The sequence below is a fragment of the Cebidichthys violaceus genome, unplaced genomic scaffold (assembly GCF_023349555.1).
Source record: "Cebidichthys violaceus isolate CVI_PGR_0920_01 unplaced genomic scaffold, fCebVio1.0.p SCAF_27, whole genome shotgun sequence".
NCBI lineage: Eukaryota > Metazoa > Chordata > Actinopteri > Perciformes > Stichaeidae > Cebidichthys > Cebidichthys violaceus.
This window is the reverse complement of record NW_027176450.1, coordinates 1,595,291-1,613,305: the sequence shown is the minus strand read 5'-3', so window position 1 is coordinate 1,613,305 and position 18,015 is coordinate 1,595,291. Positions and strand designations below refer to the sequence as shown.

The 18,015-nt window shown below is 42.7% G+C and overlaps 2 protein-coding genes and 1 long non-coding RNA gene across 3 annotated transcripts; 1 reads left to right on the top strand and 2 right to left on the bottom strand.

Annotated features, from left to right (window-relative positions):
* The first annotated feature begins 208 nt into the window (after positions 1-208).
* ska2 (spindle and kinetochore associated complex subunit 2) lies at positions 209-6,721 on the top strand. The gene is made up of 7 exons (XM_068721261.1): positions 209-314; positions 2,130-2,222; positions 3,177-3,353; positions 3,652-3,726; positions 4,499-4,541; positions 5,751-5,877; positions 6,041-6,721. Exons 1-7 carry the CDS (start codon positions 282-284, stop codon positions 6,165-6,167), a joined length of 675 nt encoding a protein of 224 aa, XP_068577362.1. The 5' UTR covers positions 209-281; the 3' UTR covers positions 6,168-6,721.
* A 98-nt stretch (positions 6,722-6,819) lies between these two features.
* On the bottom strand, positions 6,820-9,735 carry LOC137880069 (uncharacterized). Its single transcript, XM_068721157.1, has 7 exons — positions 9,103-9,735; positions 8,221-8,617; positions 7,962-8,054; positions 7,647-7,746; positions 7,422-7,499; positions 7,159-7,264; positions 6,820-7,038 (listed from the first exon to the last, which is right to left on the bottom strand). Exons 1-7 carry the CDS (start codon positions 9,733-9,735, stop codon positions 7,006-7,008), a joined length of 1,440 nt encoding a protein of 479 aa, XP_068577258.1. The 3' UTR covers positions 6,820-7,005.
* Positions 9,736-9,817: 82 nt separating this feature from the next.
* On the bottom strand, positions 9,818-10,596 carry LOC137880121 (uncharacterized). Its single transcript, XR_011103791.1, has 3 exons — positions 10,506-10,596; positions 10,258-10,369; positions 9,818-9,905 (listed from the first exon to the last, which is right to left on the bottom strand). It is a non-coding gene; the product is annotated as an uncharacterized lncRNA (long non-coding RNA).
* Positions 10,597-18,015: the final 7,419 nt, after the last annotated feature.

Sequence of the window (18,015 nt, the reverse complement as noted above, 5' to 3'; positions counted from 1 at the left end):
TATAGTCGAAAAAATGAAAGATGAAAATGAAAATTTTTCAAATAAAAGTGTCAGAAATGTTTTTTTAAATGATACTATACAATGTAATGGAAGACTAAAATGTTGTAATGAAGGAATACACTTTGTAAATAAAGGGGGGGGAAATGCAGCCATTCCACAAAACGAGACGGGCAGCAATCCAATATGGCGCACAATGGCCTCGCACTGCGGTCCAATCGGCTCTCTCTTTTCCTGACAGCTGGCCAATAGCAGCGCCTGCATCGGGCTGAAAACTATTCAACATGGAGACAACAGTTGAAAAGCTCGAGGCGATGGTAAGCCCAGTGTAAAACTATCCTATTTTCTGCCATATTCATCCTCAGATAATGTTTTTTTTATCCTTGTTGAAGGGTTCCACAGACATTAGCAGCTCATTAATTATGGACGAGTTATTCATCCTATCACAGGAAGAGCAGCCAGCTCATGATTTCCTCTTTGCGTTGATAAGCAATTCAAACTCCTTTGCGCCTTTCACCAGGCCCGTCTACGTAACGTTACCGTAAATATTACGACCGGGGTTATATCCCTCGAGCTTATGTAACTATTAATATTATAAACAACGACTACTACGAACGGCCAGTTCGGACGTTACGTTCTGCTCTCTAGAAAGCCGCTTCCTGCTTTCTCCCAAATATAATAACATGGCCCCCGTTAAAACGTATACATAGCTGCTGTTCCTTTTTTAAAGTATTCAGCTAATAAAGCATTTTAACAAGCTAGTAGTCGGTCAACAGACACTCGCATCATGGTAACGTTAGGTGGACATTTTCGCTGTTTCCGTGTTCTTTCAGCCTCAAAAGACAATTGGTTTATTCCAGACATACGTTTTATAGTCTGCATTAACGCCCGTAGGTTCCTCCTCGGGAAGTGTTTAATGGGACGCAGTGGAGGACAGCTTTATCTGGAGTGAGCAGCTGACGTCAATAGTATCCGAAGAGAGCCGTTATTAAACGGGTGCGCAATGTTTGACCAAAATAAATCAACTCAAGGGTACACTGACTAGCTTTTTTTTCTAGAGCTTTCTGCAGCATTCCACATAAAATTCATAACACAAACGGATTCAAAGCAGGTTTTTCAGTATGTGGCAGTGTTCACACTAGAACAGTTCCAAAACAAAGTTTAGTAGTGGTGTTCAGCAGCTGTTGAGACCTTTCACTCAAAACCACACAGGTGTGCCTCATTGGTGGCACTAAAGGAAGTGATTTTGAGTCGATCCATGTAGAATTTTTTACTAGATAAGTTAAAAGCCTTTACTCGTTGGCAGGGGGTTCAGCAAAGTCACCAGGATGTATCCTCTGTGGACAACAAATGTCCCAACAGAATGTCAACAACATTATGCCTCATTCTATTTGATACAGTGAGATGCCTCCTCACATTGACACTCACAGCCGCCCGGACTTCAGCTGAGCTCGTGTGCTGTCTGTCCAGTGCCCCTTTTATGTTGTACTACTGGTGACCCTGCTAGAAAAAGCAGTGCAATGTTAAAAGGGCATTGGCCAGAAATGGTCGCAAGCGACAGGAAGCGCTTCCAAACTCTGAAGCTGCGGCTGTTGGCAGGTGCTCTGACTTCATTGCACTACTGTATCAAGACAGCTAGCAGTGCAATAGTATTGTCAAAGCATCTGAAAACTGCAGAGACCAGCTGCACTGACTACCTTTACATTTCTACATTGTATCAATTGCAATATTTTTGACCAAATGCTTGGATATTGTAGGGTTGACTATTGGTGCTTTCACAAAATATTGACACAAGATTATTTAATAAATAATTATCAGTGATGTGGATTTAATTAATTAATTAGTAATGGCAAATAATAGAAGAGCTAGAACAGTTTGGTAAGTTCTGAATATGACATCACTTTACTGTAATACAGCCTTTCAAACCAGGAGAAGACGAAACTTATGCCATATTACGATATCACTGTATCTCATTTCCTGCTTCAAAACTCCTCTTTTTATCCACAGACAGTGGTTGGGTTTTTCTTCATTTTGAATTTCTCTATGGCATTTTTAATACTTTAACAAAAAGCCAGCCCTACTTCTGAGCAGATGAAGCAGGGAGAGTGTCTTAACGATGAGTGTCTTTGCAGTTCCTGAAGTCCGAGGCCGACCTGGAGTACATCGAGAGGCGGCTAAAGCTGGACTTCATCAAAAACGCAGCAGAGAATGGATGTCCCGCTGAGGTGATAACTGAACTACTAACCCTAACCCTACTATTACAACTTCAAACAACTAAAGACGTAGCTACCGTAGTTTAAATGCAATATATATGGATTATGGTGGCAGTACTTATCGGCTGATAACCTCCACTATAAACACAGTTCATTGAGTGTTCTTCATATTAAGTCACCTGTGGGTTTTCTCCCCATTTCTCCTCCAAATATAAACAATGTAACTGTACATTTTTTTTTCATGCATTAAGAGACAATAATGCGACACAAGACAAAAAAAACATTAATTAATGGAGAACATGTAACAGAACAAAACCAACCAGACCATATAGAAGCTAATATGAGTAAAATAAGACATATAGAGCAATAAATGGAGAAGAAAGAAAAAGAGCACGACGTCCAAATAAATATACATGTATGGGATAGCACATTTTCATAATAGAATGAGTAGGACTGTTTAGTTCCCGTTGTCTTTCTCTCTTTATATCTGTTAAAAAGGTATCAGAACAAACTTCATAAAACCCTCCTTGGCAGTAATAAGTTCTTGAGATCAGAGACTCCAAAAAGGCAAAGACCTTCATTTGTGTGACTCTTCCCGTGATGGAGAACTACCAGTGAAGCTCCTAATGAACACAGCTGGGGGATCCTGGCTGTGTTTTACAATCACTCTCAATACTTACTTGTATCCAAAAAAGAGGAAAAAAATGTAGCATGATTCCCACATTAAATGAGAAATATTTCCCCTCTTCCACGAGTCCTGTTTTAAATAAAAGTTTAACTGGTGTATAATAACACCTGTGTATAATAATAATAAAGATGTTCCTCATCACTATCAGTATTGGAAATCCCACATCTTTAGACAGTCCCACAGTCCTTTTGCTACACACATCCATGAAAGCGTGAGGCTGGATGGGGTCTTGGAACGCTGAGTCCGAACGGGCCAAATGACCGACTCTGTGCCCGCAGGAGAACCCGGCGGTGATGCTGGAAAATCTGAGGGCCATCAAAGCCAAGCATGCGGCGCTGTGCTCGCAGGTGAAGGAGATAGCAGCGGCACAGAAAGAATCCATGGACTCCATCAGAAACAACCTGGGCAGTGCCATGGAGCTGGTGCAGCGCTTCCAGCAGACTACTGACGTGGAGGTGACGCAAACGCTGTTTCATGTTCTAAAGCCTTTGAGAAGTAGATAGTGGTTTGTTGTGATTACAAAAACGTGGAAATCATCTTGTATGTCTTAATAAAGACATTATGTTACATAAAGGAGGCCTAATGGCTTTTTGCCTCTCACTTTAACAGACCTAGAAACCAAAAACATTACATAATGATTGTAATATACATTTGATGTCACAGGGGAAAAAACCATGCATGGCATTTCATTCTGCACGCATAGGTTGCAGCTCTGGGTACAAACTGTTGACTGTCCTTGTTAACTCGCTACAGGTACAGCCACTGACAGAGTCAGAGCGAGAGTCAGCAGAGCTCCTGGGTTTAGCCGTCAGTGAGACCACAACCGAGGTGAGAGGCAATAAGCTCCCAGAAACCAATCTGCATGTTGCTAACCTTTGGGACAAAGTCCCACTTCCTCGCAGGAACGCTCCGTTTTTAATAAAGGGCTTCCAAATGTGAATCAGAAAATATGCCTGTGTGAACAACCCTTTTCTTAAGATGTAGGGAAGTTTCTCCTCATTTATGTGCTGGAGAATTATGAATACATTTTTCTTAAAGCCCTCCTTGATTTCAGGGCCGATGCATCACCTCTAAAACGTCTGTCACGGCCCAGCGATTTTAGATCGCTACAACTGTATAGCCTTCCTGTTGTTCAAGGGCTACAATCCTCCCCTTTCTAGTAGATGTTTTCTTTTCTTTTTTTAAAATATCTGTCCAGGAAGTGCTGAAGCTGAACACCAAACACGTCCATGCCTCTGGATATTATATGAGACGCAACCATGGGTTTAAATACCAGCTTCTATTTTGAAACATAACTGTTGTATAGAATTTAAATGTAAATCATATTTTTTCATGTTGGATTTGTTCGCCGGGATTCTATGATTTGGGAAAACCTACAGCCTTAAGCAACGCAAGCGAAAATGTGGACTCATTAGGTCGGTATAATGTGATAATGTGCTAACCCTGCGTGTGATGTGGATTTAAAGAGGAGTGTGGATCAGCACCAGACCAGACCCTGCTCCACAGTAGGCAGCCTTAAGTCATAGCAAAGCAACAGTCTGGACAAGTCCATATTGCGTTGTTGTCACATGATGATTTCTGCTGCTGTTTTGTCTCTCAGGTTCCTCCTCCTGTAGCAGCTTCTGAACACCAGCAGTCACTGAGTGAGTCTGTTACCCTGCTCTGAACTCTGTCCGTTGGTCCGTCCACCACTGTAGTCCAGACTGAAATATTGGATGACTGGTGATCGATCCTCTGACTTCTTGTCCAGTGTCATCATCAGCTCGAAATTTTTTATTAATTATGGCCAATTAATTTGTCGAGCCTGACAGATCCGGTGTTTCCCTCCTGTTAAAACCATAGCTACCCCCTCGGTGGTTAGAGATAGGATTTGATTCTGGTGTTTTTAGGGGGAAACGGTATTCACACCGTATTCATCACCGGCCTGGAGCGAAAGTAAGAGGAAGTTAAGATAAGAATACCAACATGTTCTTGCATGAGATCCATGGAGTTCCGAAAAAATACCCAAATGCATACAAAACAATGTAACTTAATGTTTGTCAAGCAAATGAGTCAAAATAAGTTATTAAAATAATGTGTATTAATATTAACACTGAAATGTGCCCATCATACAGATGTAGAGCATAGACTTTATATAAGTGGTTGTAGTCACCGTGACGTCACCCATTGGCCGTTTTCAAGTCTTGAGTTCAGCATTTTGGCTGCAACCAGAAGTGACACGAGAGGGAGGGGCTTATTACAAATGTTGGCATTAATTCCCGTGAAGGGAAAACACACTGAAATTTTTAAAGTTCTAACACAAAAACACAAACAACTCCCAGATCAGACAACGCTGTGTTAGAAACCTGTCAATGACAGTAGTCCTGCCCTAAAGCATACTCTACTTTATGGTCTATTTGACTCTAAATGGACCATAATTTACTAAATGAACATCATGCTGTATTGAAGAAGACTTGAAACTAGAGATTGAGACCATAAACTCATGTTTACAATGTTTACTGAGGTAATAAATCAAGAGAGAAGCAGAGTCATTTTCTCATAGACTTCTATACTGGTCAGTAGAGAGAATGCAGGTTTAAGACCCTTGCATTGGCTTCACTTTTCAGTACCGGAGGTTGCCGCCTGGTTTAGAGGTATTTCTTTTTTTCCGTGGACTTTTAAAGATCACCTCCAGACTGATATCTTGAAACTTTGACAAATAAATCCAAAGCTATCGTCTTTGTAGTTCAGGTGAACTGACCCTTGTGTAGTGTAAATTCAGACCAGTTGGAATGCATCTCTTTAGTTTCCATACTCCATCAGGTGACTGAAGGTTTTCTTTGCGACTGACGTCTCCTTCCGTGTGTCCACAGGCTGTGAGTACGAGGAGCTGAGCGCCGCCATGTTGGAGGCGGTTCCTCTCGGCGTACGCTCCAACGTCAAACTGGCTGACCTCAATGTGTTCTACCAGCAGCTACAGCAGCACCTCAGCAAAGACGGGTAGGAGAGAAACTATGACCATTCTTCTATATTTATATGCACAACATGTTAATATTTACGCACACATTATCTCTCCACCATCTTTTCAAACGATAAACAACACAACAGTCCTTTTATAAACATCTGCATCATTTGACCCACGGTGTCCTCTCGTCCTCTGCAGTGGCTCCCTCAGCGAGCAGAAGATGAAGCAGCTGAAGATGAAGGGGAGCGATGCCAAGCTGAAGGTACTGCAGCACCTCTCGTTGGTGGAGTTGGACAGGAAGGGCCACGTCCATCTCGTCGTGTGAGGGGAATCCACAACCGCAGACTGCTGTGGTGGGGGGGGGGGACATCGTCGCTGGGCGTGACTCCATCCGTCCCACCTGGAGGATTGTTTTTATTGACGTCTTCTTCTCTCCTACAGCTGACACACGTAACTCTAAAACTTAAGTCGTATAATTTGAGCTGTGGTAAATGCATGGACGTCCAGTGGTTGTCAGTTTTTGATAAATGTCTTCATACGTCTGAATATGAGGGATATTGATATTCCTGTACTGTACTGTCTGATTGTATCAATCAGTCAAAGTTTCTGTGACGAAGATGGAACCCAAAGGAGCGTTATTTAATGGGCAAACAGTCTCCTTCACATTTTACTATTCTGTGTTCAGATGCGTGAACTGAAATGGAGAATGTTTTTTGATGTGAGGAAGAAAACATTGAAGATTAAACATAATGTTTCCTCTGAGGAGAGGACAGAGAGAGACGTTCTTTGAGTGGATTGTTTTAAAACCAGACGGTGTCTTTGTATATGATTTTTATTTTCTGAAACAGAACAAATGTTAAATAAATATCGGAAGCCTGATGACTCGATGAGGACTTCTTTTCTACCGGCATCAAAAAGGATTTCTGAACAATTCTTTAAACAATACAAATTATTCCAGCTCTGACTTCAAACATGGAAAAGTCAGTTAATTTACAGCTTCGGCAGCTGTTAAAGTAACGATCCGGAAATGTTCCAGAATAACAAACTTTGCTTAATAACAAAACAGCAAACTGCTAACAGTGGACAAAACTTCCCTGTGAAGTCCACAACAGGTAACATAACAAATGCACATAAAAGAACGTTTCCCTTGTTGATCTGGCTCATCAGGAGTCTGGTCCTGCTCCAACACAATCCTCCTGTATTCACAAACGTACATGAACTCTCAATTTGACTTTTCAAGTGCATCATTTCAATCATTACTGGCATCAAATGTACAGAGCCCAGGAGTTTCACAAGCATGCTGTGTGTGAGCTCACCAGTGGAGGGTGTGTTTCAGGTGTCTGAGTCACCACTGGAGCTGCAGTGTGTGTGTGTGTTGGGTGTCCTTTATCGTCACCACGCTGCCCCTCAAATAGCCGACACCTAAACACCATTATTACTATATTTATTTTTATATTTTTCTGGCATAGAAATTAATAAACTGCATGACTTTGCTGTCTTTAACCTGCAAAACAAACGGTTAGTATATGCATTGAAATTGCATTTGAAATGTTAACTTTTAGCAGCACTTGATACTCACAGTATGCGGACCCCTGGGCTCCTTCCGGTGCCCTCCATTCCAAAGCCCAGCAGCACATCGTCGAGTGTCGAGTGGGCTCTGAAAAAGGAGAACACACGCAGACAGTAGTTGCATCGCCATGACTCAGCGACAGGCGTTAGAATCTGCAACTGTAATCCTGGAATTTTTGTGTTGTTGAGGTCAAAAGCCAAGCAGATTGACATCATTGAGACTGCTGTCCCCCACCTGTTGGTGTCCTCCAATAAACTGGGACTTTGCTGGGACCCTGGAGACACCCTGAGCTCCTCCTTCTGATCTGCAGTCACTGTGTCTACACCAAGCTCGTCTGAGTGGACAAATGGATCCAAGACTGTTGGAATTATTGTAAGTCATCAAGGCAAGGCAAGTTTATTTGTATAGCACATTTCAACAACGAGGTAATTCAAAGTGCTTCACATAAAACCATTAAAAGCATCAAAACATAAGGCAAAAGATCACACTGCAATACTGCTCTCAATCAAACATGGAGTATTTGTCACACCGTCATGTCTGTTTGCTTACCGATCTTGACCAAGACGTCATCTGCTGTTTCTTCAGCGCTGCCAAATGTAATTTCCTTCCTCCTGTCATCAATACCATCCTCTTCCTCCACATCTTTAAAACAAAGTCAAATGCATAAAGCATCTATCCAGTGGTGACAGGGAGATATGGATTTTACATTACAGAGTTGATAATGAACCCATAAATATACTTGGTGAAGTTTTCATGTTAGGATTTTCATTCAGTCAGACCCAGTTTTTGATGGTCTGTTGGTTCTCACCGCTCTGCTGGTCACACCAGGCATGCTGCTCCTCTTCCTCAACATGCGCACCTCCCTCCTCCTCGTCTTCCATGTTTTCTCCTCCCATCTTGCCTTCCATCTGTAATTCTCTCTGCATTTCCTCGAGCTCCTCTTGTGCACTGTCCTCCTCTTCCTCCACATACACCCTCGGATGACTTTGACTGCTTCCGTCCTTCCTCTCTTCACTCTGCTCCTGTTTGGATGCTCCCTCCATCTCTCCTTCCTCTTCCTCGTCCACGCTGTGCTCTCTTTCCTCGACGCTGCAGCCTCTGTGGACTGTGAAGCTGGGAAATCCCGTGTCTAACAGCTCTTCCTCCTTGCTGGCCGTGACGAAACCCTCTGGACTGCTTGCAGATTTTACCTTGGAAGGGGGAGACTGAAAAAATTGACAGATAACAGCACACATGCAAATGTGAAGGACATGCAGTGTAGGGTGTTGTAGCTGTGGACCTCTGACACAGATATTGTGAATACAAAAGCAAACTGCCAATGTATGAACATGCTGATGAGGTGGTGCTGGTTGGTCTGATGCAGAAGAGTGACAGTTAATCAGTGTACATTTTAACAAAAGGAAGACTTAGGAACTTTTCTTTTTATTGCACTTTAAGTTTTACAGCAATACAAATTATTACAGCAATTGTGAGTATCTGACAGTAGACTCCCACTAGCTGCTGGCCTGCACACCTCCATTGTAACGTCTGCATTTTCTGCTGAACTAGATGTCTGGAGGAGACATATAACACTCTGCATTTTGTGTCAAAGCAACAAAAGATGATTGTGAATAATTATAGCATAGAGAAATGTGTTAAACTAAACGTAAACAAAAGACTGTAAAGAGTCTTGCTGGCTAAAGCCATGTACCTGCTGCTTCTTCTCAGAGTGGACGTTGAGAAGACTGCTGTCCAGAGCTGATCTGTAGTGACTCGGCTCCTCCTCGCTGTGATCAGCTCCCACTGGCCGGATCCCTGTCATGTAGCGACCCGAGGAAAGAGAAGCCAGCGGGCAGCCCTCCTCGTACTGCTGCTGCTCGGCTGGATAGTAACTCAGCCATAGAGCCAGCTCCTCCTGGCTCAGCAGTTCCCAATCTCTGCTCAGAAGCTGAGCCTCCAGGTTCTTTCCCCAATCATCTCCCCTGTGTGGAAAGAGACTGTACTGCTTCGAAGGCGGTCCAACAGCAGCGCTCACTCCTGAAAGATTTGCAGAGGACGTAGAGAACGAGGCCCGAGAGGAGTTGGTGTGGCGATAGGGAGCGTCTCTGACCCAGTCTACTTGATCCTCCTCTCTATGGTCCAGCTGGGGGGGGGGTTCCACTGTGTCTAGGCTCCTGTTGGCCTGCTGCAGTAGCTCCCGGGACACTTTGAAGTTCACCGCAATGGTGCTGATCTGCTCATCCATTGCTACTTTCAGGCCATCCAGCTGCTCCACTATCTCCCTGTCTATGTCCGACTCCTCCTCGTCGCTAACTGAGTCAAACTCACCGAGCAGAGGAAGCATGCCTGAGTAAGGGTACAGTTGGTGGAGCGTGGATTCTCCCTCTGTACATTCTTCTCTTCCTCTCCCCAGCTCTGGCTTTGCTCCTCTGTACAGCTGTTTGTCCAGGTGGACATGTCTGTCTGCAACGGCGTCTGCCTTGATTGTGACTGGTCTGACAGTTCTATAGACAACTGATTTGGACAGAAGAATTTCATAATAAATTTGTGTTGAATTGCATGCCTGAAGCACATGCAGTAAATGCACATGGCATTAATAGATAAAGTTACTGTGAGGAACTTTTAACTGGTTATTAAATAGTCTCAGTGTAAAACTGATCCTCTAAATGACCTCCATGAATAAACGAGACCATTAGAGAGAAGATTGGCTCAGGCTGTGTTAATGGGCCTGTGGCAGGGAAGGGAGGCACGGGAGAACCAGAACCAGGACTGTGGGATCCTGCAGCAGTAAAATTAGATGTTTTCTAAAGGGAATCTTTTTCATTACACATGAGGACCCTACATGTTTGTGTGTTGTGCTCTGTACCGCTCTGTACTGGTTCCCCCACAATGGTCCTATGCTCTGCTGTGGTCTGGACCTCGGGCCCCAGATCTTGTTCACACAGCCCACCAGTCATCTGCTCCTCCAGGGAGAACCTCTGCAGCATATCATGTAAACGCTCATTTTCAGGCCCACAATGACTTCTCAGGATGCACCAATGTGCATTCTATAAATAATCATTTGAAACAGTATGAACATAAATATGATGCCAAAGCCTATAGAGTGAGGCACACCTTGACGTCCTGCTGTAGGGTGTGGCACAGGCCCTGCAGACTGCATGTGCGGTCCTGTGGGTGGTGCTGCAGGCCTCTCAGGACCACATCATAGTAAGGCTGTGGAATGCTGCTGTCCACTGCCAGGGCCTGTCCTGCATCCATCGCCTGTTTGATCCAGTCCAGGTCCACTGTGCCCCACGGTTCACTGTCTGAAACAATGTATGAAGCGTTGGAGACTGACGTTATTCCATTTGACCAAACTGTCTGTCACCTACTGCAAATCCTCAAACTACAGGAAGTGCGTCCCTCCTGTCCATTCATTCAACTTCAAAAAGCTCATCCTAAGGTAACAAAAACACATTGATTCTTATCTTCAGGTGCTCATACAACAAAGAAAAAGATTCATATTATATTTAACTTCTGCCAATAGATACCCCTCTAAATGCCACACACTGTTCCTTTAGTCCAGCACGAGAAGCCGGGATGTGAGCGCTACCTGTGTAGAGTTCCTGGATCAGAGCACACAGACTGTAGATGTCGGCCTGCGTTGTGCACGGTCGCTGACTAATGATCTCTGGAGCAGCCCATCTGTAAAGGCTGTGTGGCAGGTCTATGTGCGCGGGGGGTTTGACACATGTACTTTGACTGCTGGACACACACACATTCGCACACACACACACACACACACACACACACATGGAACATGATTATAACCAGAAGTGTAATGACAAGCAATGATTTGCTAAATATACTTTCCATACTGCTGTTTAGGAATATTAATCATGTTGACAATATCCAATTGATCTAGCTAGTTAATGTGTTTCCATTCACGGTACCCACCTTGTCTTTGCTGCATAACAACAACTATTTGGAACTGATATTAAACTATGTGTCATTATGTAATATTATAGGTGTCAAGTACATTGTAAGTACATTTACTCAAGTACTGTACTTAATTACATTTTTCAAGTACTTGCACTTTACTTGGGTTTTTCCATTTTATGATGCTTCTACTGCACTACATTTCAGAGGCAAACATAGTACTTTTTATTCTACCACATTTATCTGAAAATTTACAAATACTTTGAATATTATTGTATTACACAGATTTAGAATATTAATAGAAAAAATATATATCAACTACAAAATAATGCTATATTATTATAATGGTACCCAGCAGTATATCAAATACTGCCGACTGAAACGGGCCATTCTGCACCATGAGATTTCAGTCCTGCTTGTTTTAGAATTTATTTTCGAGTGAAAACAATGAAATGGGTTTTGTGTTTAGTAGTGTGGAGTCTTGTTTTCAGAATTATGCGTATAATTCAAATATTTTGTGTGTATACAAAACTGTAATAAAGCATTTCTTTTTCTGGGAATGTTGCCACAAACACCTACTTCATAATACTGAAAATATATAATTATTTCAATACTTTCATCAGTGGGACATAGGCCCAGTCACTGTTGCGTTGCCTCCTTCTGCTACAGATAATGACTTAACAGACATTTATTAAAATGAAAGTGTTCGAGATTGCCATTTTAAGTATGTTTTCAGGTCTTTTTCAAAGATTTTGAATGCAGGACTTTTACTTGTAGCAGAGTATTCCTACATTGTTTTACTTAAGTAAAAGATCTGACTACTTTGTACTGTCAAGCATCGATTTAAGTAGAGTGCATGGCTGCTAGAAATAATTGACAATTATATTATAGTATGAGTTACTCATACTCAGTCTGAATCAGGCTGACAACAGACCTTTTTTTCCCTATTTTCTCAGATATTCATTTCAAAACTGCTTCATCACGCAGGAAGTTTAATCTGTGCCTCCTCCATCAAGCATGCATTGGGCCTGATGTAGGTCTGGGCCTGCATTACCTGGGGACCATGAAGCCGAAACCAGTCAGTTTGACTACTGTGAACTTGGTGAGGACCACGCTGTGGGAGGACAGGGCCCTCATCACCAGGCCCCCCCTGTGGATGTACCGCAGACCCTCGCACACCTGCAACATCACTGACAGCAGCCACCGGTCCTGCAGCACTGGAAACTCTGCACGCTGCGTGGACAGATAGTACACAACACACACACACACACACACACACACACACACACAAAGTACAGTACTGTTTACTGCCCATGGTTTGAAAGGGCAGCAATACAATGCGACTTACACAACATACTATTTGCTTACCATTTAAAATTAAACTTTTTCACTAGTTAGTGTTCAGATAGTGAATCTGTCCATCTCTTGAGTATGTCCACTGTCCAGGGACAAACCATCACGGCTCTCACTCTAGTGTATTTCCGTGCCATATTTATTTTATACATTTGTGAATGTCCATAAATGCCTACATTTATTTAAAAATGACATTTAATGGTGCATTTTGGTTTGATATTGGCTTTTGTTTGAGATACAAAATGCCTTCATGAGGTCATCCATGATTGTTTCTGTCACTTCTTTAAGTGAAGCAGGAGAGGGAATGCTCCAGTTTTCCTTTCATTGCTAAAACCGAGGCACAAACTGCAACTCCAGACCGGTGTGCCTGTTTGAAACATGATGATTCATGTTTCTGGGACAGAAAATGTCACATCTGAGCTCGAAGACGACCTTTTTCAACTCTTTTGGCTTGTAGCCCTTTAAATCTATGTAATCAATTCAGACAAGGAGGGGATTTTTACTTCTCAGGTTGTTTGTCCTGAAGAGGTTTAAGTATCCAGTTTTTCACAATGAAAAAGCAAGGACAGGAGAAAAGTCAGAAACAAAAATTTTACTTGCGCAGCAGAAATATCTATATATACTTTATATTCATTTCCTTTGATGTTAATTGTAAAACACAGAATTCAGAAAGATTTAGATGGAAAACAGGAAATTTGGGGAAAAAATAACGCTGAATCTGAAAAAAATTAAATAAACGTTTCCTGTCCGTCTCTCTACCGCTACACTGTCAGCTATCAAACAAAGGCAACAAGGCCCCCAGAAAATGTTTAGAAAAGCCTCCATGAATCTCATGTACTCTATGTAGTACATAGTAGTAGTGCAGTAAGTAAGTAATCCTCCAGGTGTGTCTTCGTTACCCTGATGTGCAGCAGGGTGTGCAGCATGCCACAGTCGACCGGTTCAAACACCAGACTGGTCCTCTGGAAGTCATCAGACAGATTCACCGCCATCAGCTGCAGCAGCTGCGGGTGGAACAGCTGGCTGACATACACACAAACACACATACACACACATTCAATTTTGGTCTTTCAGTTAGTCGTGAAATGAATGTTAGATCGCCACAGCCAATGTGCTCCCCAGACTGGCCTTAAGTCAGCTGGGCTTAGTTGAAACTGAGAGGATTTTTGAGGAAGGAAAACTTGGGGAGTGGACTCTGTTTCATAAACTCTATGTAGAAGTGGCAACGGTCAAAACACACTTGTCACACCCAGAGGTTTTGCTTCAGGGACAGATCTTTTGTAGTGCAGAAAGGGCTCCATGCTTCTGCAAAGGACAGTGCTTCTCAGTCGTCTGTTGGTTGATCCGGTCCAGCAACTTTAGGTCTGGCGAATGTTAGCTCATAAATAAAACAACCCAAACTCAAAAGTTGTGTTCGCTCAATTCTGTGTTAAGCCTGTTCATGCTGGCTACAGCTCTTTGAATAGGGAGCCTCTTTGGATTGAGGTTAGGGTTAGTTGTTACCTTAGGTTAAGTTTGTTACCTTTAATACAAATGGATATGAAAACCAGATATTAATTAAAAACATGATGCTTTCCACCTAGGAATACAGACATATTCCCGTATTTCTTGGAGAAATAGGTTAATCTGGACTCAATGTCGGTATTGGTGGTGATCTCAAAATCTTACTTTAGACCTTACTTTAGAAATTCCTCAAGCCAACAACCAAAACAATGCCTGAAGAACACACCCCCTCACCTGCAGTAGTCTTGTTCCATGAGGAGCAGGTCTAGATAGGCTGCCTGACTGTCCCTCATTCTTTTTACTGTCACCCTGGAGCCCCTCCAGCTGTAACTGAAACACACCATTTGGTCTTCAATGTGATCAAATATCTCTGTCTTGAAGAACAAGTCATTACTTCCATATAATAATAGCCCTGCCCAATTCCTGGTGTTTCTCTCATGATAATGTTATTGTATGTTAGTGTGTAGATACACAATATAAACCGTAAAGTCACAGACTTTCTGCTTTGTATTAGAAATCAGGAAAAATTGTGTTAATTACTTGAGATCTACATATTCTCCAATTATGATTTGATAAAAACTCTAATGATTGGTTGATGATTTAAAAAGTATGATGCTATGTATTTTTCACTCTAACCAAAAGGGGGAGCTGCAGCCCCCTCTTCCCTCACTACTGGTTCTCTGTGTGGGCGAACACAGAGTCAGATTCCCGGTATGTGTCGATACACTTGTAATTCTGTGACTGTGGTTCTGTGTGACTGAGTAACGGTCTTACTTGGTCATAGAGGTCAAAGAGCCACAGGAGAAGGTGAGCAGAGGGTCATCGTCAGCCGGGGTCAGATCACCGTCTCTGATCAGTGGGATAGATGTTGGCACAGCCAGCGCCTGGCACGGCTTGTTAACACACACCTAGACAAACAATCATTACTTCAGAACACCCAATGCAGACCATACTGTCACAGAGACTGTCAGCCTGTATGTCCCATCCACACATCCAGATAACAGGGAGACATTGTACATGTAATACAATCAAATGTTTTGGACTATTCTCCACATGTGAAAAAATTCAAACCGGCAATAAAAGTTTGAGCATAAACACTGACTTTATCACGTGCACAGTAAACATACATGAAATTGAACCCATCCTAAGCATTAGGAGCAGTGAGCTGCTGTGAAGCACCTGCCGACAGGAGGAGTCGGACCTTTTGATTTAAGTAAGAGCCACAGCCACCCCTACACATAACCATTAACATTTCTAACACTGCAATGAATGATAAAAGAAAAACATCAAATCTAATTCAAATCAAATGTCTTGTCATTTTGAAGGTTTCTAATCTATGTCAGCTAGTTATGTAGTAAAAGGCCCAATTTGTGTTATTTGTTATTTAAGGCAGCAATATTAATAAACTTTTTCCTCCACCACCAACCAAAGTCCACCTACAATTTACACTAACAGGAAGAAGCTTCCAGAAGTCTAAAAAGTTGTCTTCCATCACTTGACTAACTGAAACGCTCAGACACATTTGAGCCGTGAGGAGAAAGCTGTGCATCCGGTTTGTTCACGTTTAATTTGCTTCAAACTGTTTCTGAAATATATAGTGTCACTCTCAGCCAATGCAGAACACATACATAACAAATCCGCATCTACTGAATACTGTATGAAGTGATATACCTTTCCAAAGCCTAAACAGCAAGCAGCTGTACAGGAAGACTTGCTGTTTGTCCTCTTATTGAACTGCCTGTCAATTCCGATGAAAGGAGGAGAAACGCACGCAGACATATCAGTTTATTATACATTACACGACCAACGACAGAGGTGTGTGAACGCTATTCTAATTTCCTGATGTTATTTTTTCTTATATGTTCAATAAGAACAATATCATGTTGGATAAGTATGTGATCAACATGGCGTTTTGTGCGCTGTACCATGCTTTTATGTGATCCATCAGAGATGCAGGGTGTGACAAGATGGAGGAAGACGTGCGGGACGTCCCGGCTGGGCTCAGACACAGCTGCTGCATGGAGGACATGCAGCTCTCCAGGAAGTCTTGCATCTGATGAGACAGAAGCACGGGTGTAATTTAACATGTTGGAGTTGCCGAGTCATCTTCACGTAACCGGGACAATGTTACAGGTTGGACCTAAAAATATTTCGGTATCACTTTCAACACCACAAGTCTGAACAGAATGCTGTCGGATTAACATGAAGGACGCATCAGCTCAAGCTTAAACATGCGGAGAGAGAGAGAGATGTCCATCTTGAGCATTCTAACTTAGATTAGAAAATTAATAAAAGAAAATTTGGTGGCCTGTGACCTGAAGTTCTTATTTACCACGGCCAATATTTTTCCTTGCTCACTTCCTTCCTCCTGGATATATCTCTTGTTCGTCCCTCAACTTTATGGAAGTGCAATGCTAAATCACTGGAGTTCCTCTTTCATCAGTCCACTTATTTTAAGTTACGTATGCTCAAGCTGGTGTTGCAGCTATGCATGTCGCACTTCACCAGCATCCGGTGAGAGAGACGCTGCAAGCTGAATAATTGAACGGCTTACCCTGGCTCTGCCTTCCTGCTTCACAGTCCTGAGCCAGTCAAAGGGCGTCCTGCCCTCCCAGTCGTGTAATCTCAGATCTCCTCCAGCATCTAGCAAGCCGCTAACCACTGAAGGGTTACAGGAGAGTATGCCCGCGTGAACCGGGGTGCTCCGGTCCATACAGCGACTAGAAGAAAGTCGATAATGTAATCAATATGCTATGTTGTAAAACTGGGACAGAGACATTGTTTTGCAAGTCCCAAGAAAGTCTTGGCTAGGAAGTTCCGGGTCAAGTCCTAAGTCAAGACCAAAAAAGGCACAAGTCATCAGCAGTTGGTATATTACGTATTCAGAAATAAATGCTTTTTGCAACAAAGGTCCCATAGCCAGAATCCAACCTGAGACGTCGCAGTTGGCATGTGCTGTAACCACTTGGCTAGCAAGGCACTCTGTATTTATAACCGTTAAATACATTTTATATCAACATTCTATTCTATTCCTGGGTCTCGGGTTGAGATTTGATATTGTTTTAGCAATGCAAAAACATACCGTCCACTCAGCATATTAGAGTGATGTTAAACAACGATGCTACTTTTACCTCACAAAAGATCGTTGGCTCAGTACGGACACCAGCTGGTAGAGAGGCCATGAACCAAACAACAGACACACATTTCATTCTGGGCTATAATAGAAGTCTACTCACTGGTATGCTTTATGTGATACTGTGCTGATGTGCACTGACAAACATCTGTCCCTTCTGCTTGCGCAAAGGGCTCGTGTTGGATGTATTCAAAGTATGTCCGTTGTCATAAATATGAAGAGTTAATACGCGGCGCACTTTTACATGACATTACCTTGAATCTTTGGATTTGTGGCAGAATTAAGTCATTCCAGACCAGAGGGCTAAAGTTTGAGTCAAGACACAAGTCATTGGTGTTAAAGTCTAAATCATTCTATCAGCGTGACCAGGACTTAGAGGTCAGCTTTATGAGAATGCATAAGCTACAAGTATCCTTAGAGTGAGTGCCAGGCCCAGACTTACTGGTTGGGGTCAGCTCCGTGACGCAGGAGCAGCTCCGTCACCTTTGCTTGGCCCGACAGAGCGGCATGGAACAGTGGAGTCTGACCCAAGTGATTCACACAGTCCATGTCAACACCTGGAACACATCAGGAAAAACGGAAACCAAGCATCCCTTTATGTCAAGCACTGGGTGTCTGACTTAAGACTAGTATTGAATTCATCTTTAGCTTTATGATGCCAACCTGGACGTATTACTGGTACAATTATAAATACAATACTGGTGCTATTACAGTAAC

Coding starts and splice junctions, on each gene's coding strand:
- LOC137880069 (XM_068721157.1), bottom strand. CDS start 9,735: ATGCTTCCTCTGCTCGGTGAGTTTGACTCAGTTAGCGACGAGGAGGAG. Junction 7,500..7,646: donor TTATTGGAGGACACCAACAG/GTGGGGGACAGC, acceptor CTCCTTTTTCAG/AGCCCACTCGACACTCGACG. Junction 7,039..7,158: donor CTGAAACACACCCTCCACTG/GTGAGCTCACAC, acceptor TTGTGAATACAG/GAGGATTGTGTTGGAGCAGG.
- ska2 (XM_068721261.1), top strand. CDS start 282: ATGGAGACAACAGTTGAAAAGCTCGAGGCGATG. Junction 3,727..4,498: donor TCAGTGAGACCACAACCGAG/GTGAGAGGCAAT, acceptor TTTGTCTCTCAG/GTTCCTCCTCCTGTAGCAGC. Junction 5,878..6,040: donor CAGCACCTCAGCAAAGACGG/GTAGGAGAGAAA, acceptor CGTCCTCTGCAG/TGGCTCCCTCAGCGAGCAGA.